The sequence below is a fragment of the Argentina silus genome (assembly GCF_951799395.1).
Source record: "Argentina silus genome assembly, chromosome: 2".
Taxonomy (NCBI): Eukaryota; Metazoa; Chordata; class Actinopteri; order Argentiniformes; family Argentinidae; genus Argentina; species Argentina silus.
This window is the reverse complement of record NC_139656.1, coordinates 17,582,306-17,588,305: the sequence shown is the minus strand read 5'-3', so window position 1 is coordinate 17,588,305 and position 6,000 is coordinate 17,582,306. Positions and strand designations below refer to the sequence as shown.

Sequence of the window (6,000 nt, the reverse complement as noted above, 5' to 3'; positions counted from 1 at the left end):
GGAAAGAAGGCAAGAGCAAAGTGATTCACATCAAATGTAATGTGCCCCTTTAATGGAAAATTGCGCCAAGACAAGTGTCACAGTAGAGAGATAAGAGCGTGTGTTTACTGAAGTAACCCCTTGGTTTTAAGTGCTATTGTTGATATCATAATTGTAGTATTGCGGCAGGCTCATGACAATGGCATTGCTCCGTTTCATTAAGGCGTGTAATTGGAGGAATTCTGATAGGATGGGCCCAAGTAGCTTAATTATGCGGTTCTTGCCGTGTTTACCGAGTAATTACTGCATCCACAATTGCGTTACAGTTTGAGAAAGTTCTGAGAGTTACGGCTTCCCAACCTTAAGTATCATCCATGTAGTAAATCAAGGATTTTTTCCCTTTTTTTACACAGTCACAACTGAGTAGGGTATCTTTAGCTTTTCTGATTGCCAATGAATTACCTTCTTATCATTTAAAAAGTCTAAGCCAGGTTACTTAAATTGAGTCAAACTTGTAATTTATGTATTGATGTAAATAATGTATTGATTGACTGATTGTATGGATGAACCTAATTGACCAAATTTTCATATTTCTCTCTCCCACAGGATGGAGGACTCTAGTTTGTGCCTTGGTGTGTCTTCAGCAGTCTCGGATGCTGACAGTCATCACAGCAACGCCGTGCTAAATGGCCGCTATCCCATCAGTCAGAAGCTCCACCAGCTGACGGCTCAACTGGGCCACGCCTTCCCCGACCTACAAAGCCGACAGCAGATTCCAGAAGAGAAAGCTGCCACCCCATTGGATGAGAAGACACACGCTGCCCTTGCCAGCCAACCAATCAGCAGTCAGATGGCACTTCTCGCCAACCAGCTTAACCGGGACATTGACGCAGGTGCCCTGAGTGGCCTGAATGGGCGTGTAGACCTGCAGCAGTTTCTCAACGGGCAGAACCTGGGCATCATGTCCCAGATGAACGACATTGAGGACGATGCTCGTAAGAACAGGAAGTACCCATGCCCGCTGTGTGGTAAGCGTTTCCGCTTTAACAGCATCCTGTCTCTGCACATGCGTACACACACAGGGGAGAAGCCTTTCAAGTGCCCCTACTGTGATCATCGAGCGGCCCAGAAGGGCAACCTGAAAATCCACCTACGCACCCACAAGCTGGGCAACCTCGGCAAGGGACGCGGACGCGTTCGAGAGGAGAACCGCCTCCTACACGAGCTGGAGGAGAGGGCCATCCTGAGGGACAAGCAGATGAGGAGCAGCAGCCTCTTGCAGCCAGCAGCCCAGCCCCTGCAGCACCAGCCTCACCTGGGCCCTCAGACCCAGCAACAACAGCAGCAGCAGCCTGGTTCAGCCTGTGGCCTGCTCACCCCCACCAGCCTGGGTACTCCAGATTCCCTCTCCCAGCCTTCTTCTTCCCCTAAGCCAACCGGCACCCAGGACGAGCAGGCTCTGAACCCGCCCACAGGCTTCCGCTGCACCTACTGTAAGGGCAAGTTCAAGAAGCGTGAGGAGCTGGATCGCCACATCCGCATCCTGCATAAGCCCTACAAGTGCACCCTGTGTGAATTTGCTTCCTCCCAGGAGGAGGACCTCATCAGCCATGTGGAGAAGGCCCACATCACGGCCGAGTCAGCCCAGGGCGCCGGCAGAAGTAGCAGCGAAAAGCCGACCAATGAGTTTCGTTGCGAGGTGTGCAACCAGGTCTTCAGCCAAGCCTGGTTCCTCAAGGGCCACATGCGCAAGCACAAGGACTCATTTGAGCATGTCTGCCAGATCTGTGGCCGCCGCTTCAAGGAGCCCTGGTTCCTTAAGAACCACATGAAAGTCCACCTCAACAAACTGGCAATCAAGAAGCCACCGGTGAACGACCAGGACATAGCTGCTGCCAACAGCATGAGCAGCATGGCTCAGGAGGCCCATGCTAACCTCTACTCGCGCTACATCTCCTGCCTGCAAGGCGGCTTCCTCTCCCCTGACAAGCAGGGCCTGAGCGAGCAACACCAGATGCTGGCCAAAGCCGGCATCGCTATGAAGGAGAAGGAGATGTTGGGGAAGCTGCTGGGCCCCATGGCAGGCATGGGCCATGGCCTAGGGGAGGGAGAGAAGCGCTCTCTCCTGGGCTGCCTCAACCTGGTGCCCCCCTTGAAGTCCAGCTGCATGGAGCGCCTCCAGGCGGCCGCCAAGGTGGCAGAAATGGACCCACTGAACAGCTACCAGGCCTGGCAGATCATGGCACGAGGCATGGCCATGGACCGTGCCTACATGCCCAAGGAGCAGCACCACGTGCCTCACGGGCAGGAGGAAGACCTGGCTAGTGTTGCCGGCATGGCCTCCTTCACCAAGGAGAAGCATGACTACCCACTGATGGGCTCCATGGATGGCTCCAAGCAGAAGCAGCAGCACAGCGAGGCCCTGCATGGCTCCAAAGCAGGCAGTGGAGCCATGATGCCCCTAAAAGAGGACGGAGGAGGTTTCGATAGCCACCGGGACTTCATGCCTCATCACGGAGGCTTGGGACTGGGCCACGGCCTTGAGTATGGCCTGAGCAGTCTGAAGGAGAAGCCCACTGAGTGTCCTGACTGCGGCCGGGTTTTCAGAACCTACCACCAGATGGTGGTTCACTCCAGGGTGCACAACAAGGAGCGGAGGGCCATGGAAGAGGCCATCCAACAGCAGCACAACACCACCACTGGCCTGGATGAGCGCCGTGGCTCCGCCAGTGACCCAGAGTCTCAGTCGATCAGCAGGTCCACCACCCCAGGATCCTCAAATGTGACGGAGGAGAGTGGCGCCGGAGGAGGCCACTCCCAGACTGGCAGCGTCCAAGATGATAGCCCACACCCCTCCTCACCATCCTCAGGTAAGGCTTTATTATCATGAATGATAATGATCGCCACAATCACATGCTTCTTGTCATTAGGAGCAAACAAAGCAACTGTTTTCATTAACAATATGTATTTTGATGGGCGAGACTGTATGTCCAATGAGGTGACTAAAGACAAAAAGCTTTGTTTTGATAAGTGGCAATGACATTGTCACTCTTAATGGAAATCATTATGTAATGTATGCGTGGGTATATAGAAACCATAACCCACCGCTGGGTTGGTTTGATTTAGATTATTTGAACTGGAAGGAAGTAGCAGAATCATGGCTTGTCTCCCTTCCCTACACAAACATGAGCTTGTTGACGGCTGAGACAAAATCTCTGACAGATGCCATTTGCTTCTGCATCCCCACTAGCTACACAATACTGGACCCTAAGGCGTCCACTCAGATTTACTGGAGATAGGGTGGGGGGTTCTGATCAAATCTGCCTGTTGAAAAGCAAAAAAAACACAAAAAAAAACAAATCCGAGCTGCACATTCCGTGCATAACTCAGATACTTAACGCCTCTGTTCAAATACCCATCAAACACCCTCATAGAGCCTGCTTATAGAGGATACTTTCTGTTCACTGTTTTTACTGTGAGAGGAGGCCTAGCTAACTAAATACACACAAACTGACAACACACAAGGGCATGCATGCACGCAAATTCACACAAAAGTGTGCACACGCACACGCACACGCACACGCCCACACACACACACACACACACACACACAGACAGACAGACAGACAGACAGACAGACAGACACACTGTATGTAGACAGAGACTCACACAAAACAATTGCATGAAGATGCACACATCCCATGACATTCCTATGACATTGGTGTCACTAGCATTGGTGAATAGAACACAGAACATACTCTGGTACAGAAAATGTTTACAGGCTAGTGTATGTCCCCATGGAACACGAGCAAAGAATAGGAGCATGGACCGGACATATTATAAGTGATTAAAACATCTATGTAAACATTGGAGAGACAGCTATCCCTCCACAGCTAAATAAGCGTTAGCTTGGTAGATAAAGTGTATGTTTAGGAGGATTAAGAGAGGCTGTTGCTAATGATTACAGAAGTTTTAAGGTAACTTTATCATTCCTCGGGGTGGAACACCACGGCTAAGTAGCGCGCCTGTTAATTAGGTCATGACTATGTGATAATCAGTTGGTTTAAGCTAAACAAGACACTAATTAAAGATATACATATAAAGCAGGTTAAAAAAATGTGAACTTCATTTGCGGAGTGAAATGTGCTTTTAAGTCTCTTGAAAAAAGTGGCTTAGCTTAAGGCTCTAAGCAACTTAATTCCAACAGTACTGAAGAAATTGTTTATTTATTCACAGTAGCATGGAGTCCTTATCATCCCCATGTAGTGTGATGGGTTTGAACATGGAATGGGCTATGTTTATTTTAATCTAAGAAATAATAACAGACAACCCCCCCACCCCAATTAGGAATTAATGAAAATGAGAGCGAGATAAAAACCTATTTTCTTTATAGAGACTATTAAACACAACACTTTTCAACAGGGTGGGGGGTGGGGTATGTTGCGGAAGTAATTATCTTCTGAATTTTAATTCAGGAAGTTTTATTTATTTCTCATCTGGTTCTCAAATACTTTGAATCAGATACATTCAGCTCATGGCATTTAGGCAAACTTAGACGTATCTACATACAGTGTGTGATTTCAAAAACATCCCTACCATCAAAAACAAGGAAAAATATAAACAAACAAAAGAAATTACTGATTCAAATTGTTTCAAATTGTTTACCTCTCACATTTTCTCTCACTGTAACACCCCATCTCTCTCTCTCTCTCTCTCTCTCTCTCTCTCGCTGTCTCTCTCTCTCTTCTATCTGTGTCGTCCTGCTCTGACTCCTCCCTGTCCCTCCCTGAGCTCTGTGATGGAGTGTGATGGCCAGCTGAAATCCCAGTGTTTCAGCAGCATACAGGGGGATATGGGCCCAGTGCCAGCTCCTCCCTGCTGGCTCTAACAGGCCTTAAGGTTGACCTTGAGGGCCCCCCACCTGCTTTGGGGGGTTATTGGTGCAGGTGGGGTTGGTGTTGTTACAGGTACAACCCTTTTAGCCTGATTCCAACTCACAGTCTCTCCAGTCGGACACGGTTTTTGAGAGACCCAATGAACTACTCCACATCAACAATCACAGGTGAACATACAGTAGTAGAAAAACAAAGGAATACAATGGTGAACAGAAAGGGTTTGTGATTTGCTTTCATTGTAGTCTGTTCTTTATACTTTAACTACTTTAACACCTAAAACTTTGTCTTCCTTCACAACTTTCAACATGATTCACAATTGGAGCTTTGGGGCTCTTAATTTAGAAACTGAGATGTGTGAGAAAATGTGTCTATGGCTCATGCAGAGAAAGGTGTTATTCGTTACTGTGTGTGTGTGTGTGTGTGTGTGTGTGTGTGTGTGTGTGTGTGTGTGCGTGTGCGTGTGCGTGTTTGTGTTTTGTGTGTGTGTGTGTGTGTGTGTGTATTTGTGTTTTGTGTGTGTCAGTGTTTTTAAGTGAACAGGATGTGGCGGGTTGTACCTTTCTGATACTGTTAATATTATACACTTTCCTGTTTGCCTGGAGAGAAAAAAAAAAAAGAAGCTTTTATTGTGAGGCTTTGTGTGTGCGTGTGTGCGTGCATGTGTGTCCTTATGAGAGAGAAAACGCAAAGAGAACCAGCTCCCTCCATCACCATACCTCCAACCTCGCAACCACCTACCCACTGCAATTTTGAGTTAAACTTGAATTACAGTAATCAACAATAACATCTCAACTGTGAAAGAAGGTCGACACAATCGCTTTTGTCTTTGACACTGCACTTGTTTAAAGACACAGTGAAAAAAAAAGCCTGAGCAACGTCCTTTAGAGACCTTCCCTCTTCTCTCCACACGAATACACCTTAAATACTGTATGCTTCCTAGTCAACAGAAACTTTCCCCTCTTTCCCAATATCACAGAATGTTTTCCCCCCTATCATCTCTCTTTCATTTTGTTATTGTTAGATTGGTTTGACTGGGGAAAGCATCTATTGTTGCTTCAGTTTCTCCACTCTGAATTGGACTTGATAAACAAGGGGACTCAATACTTGACAGTGTCTCTGAATTCAT

The 6,000-nt window shown here is 47.7% G+C and overlaps 1 protein-coding gene across 1 annotated transcript in view; it reads left to right on the top strand.

The window, feature by feature from the left end:
- Positions 1–586: 586 nt before the first annotated feature.
- The window catches only part of znf536 (zinc finger protein 536), a gene marked incomplete at both ends in the record, with an annotated part of 86,255 nt that continues 80,841 nt past the window's right edge, over positions 587–6,000 (top strand). The window contains one exon of the mRNA XM_083665182.1: positions 587–2,849. Within this exon, the coding sequence (XP_083521308.1) occupies positions 587–2,849 (2,263 nt within the window). The remainder of the gene's footprint in view (positions 2,850–6,000) is intronic.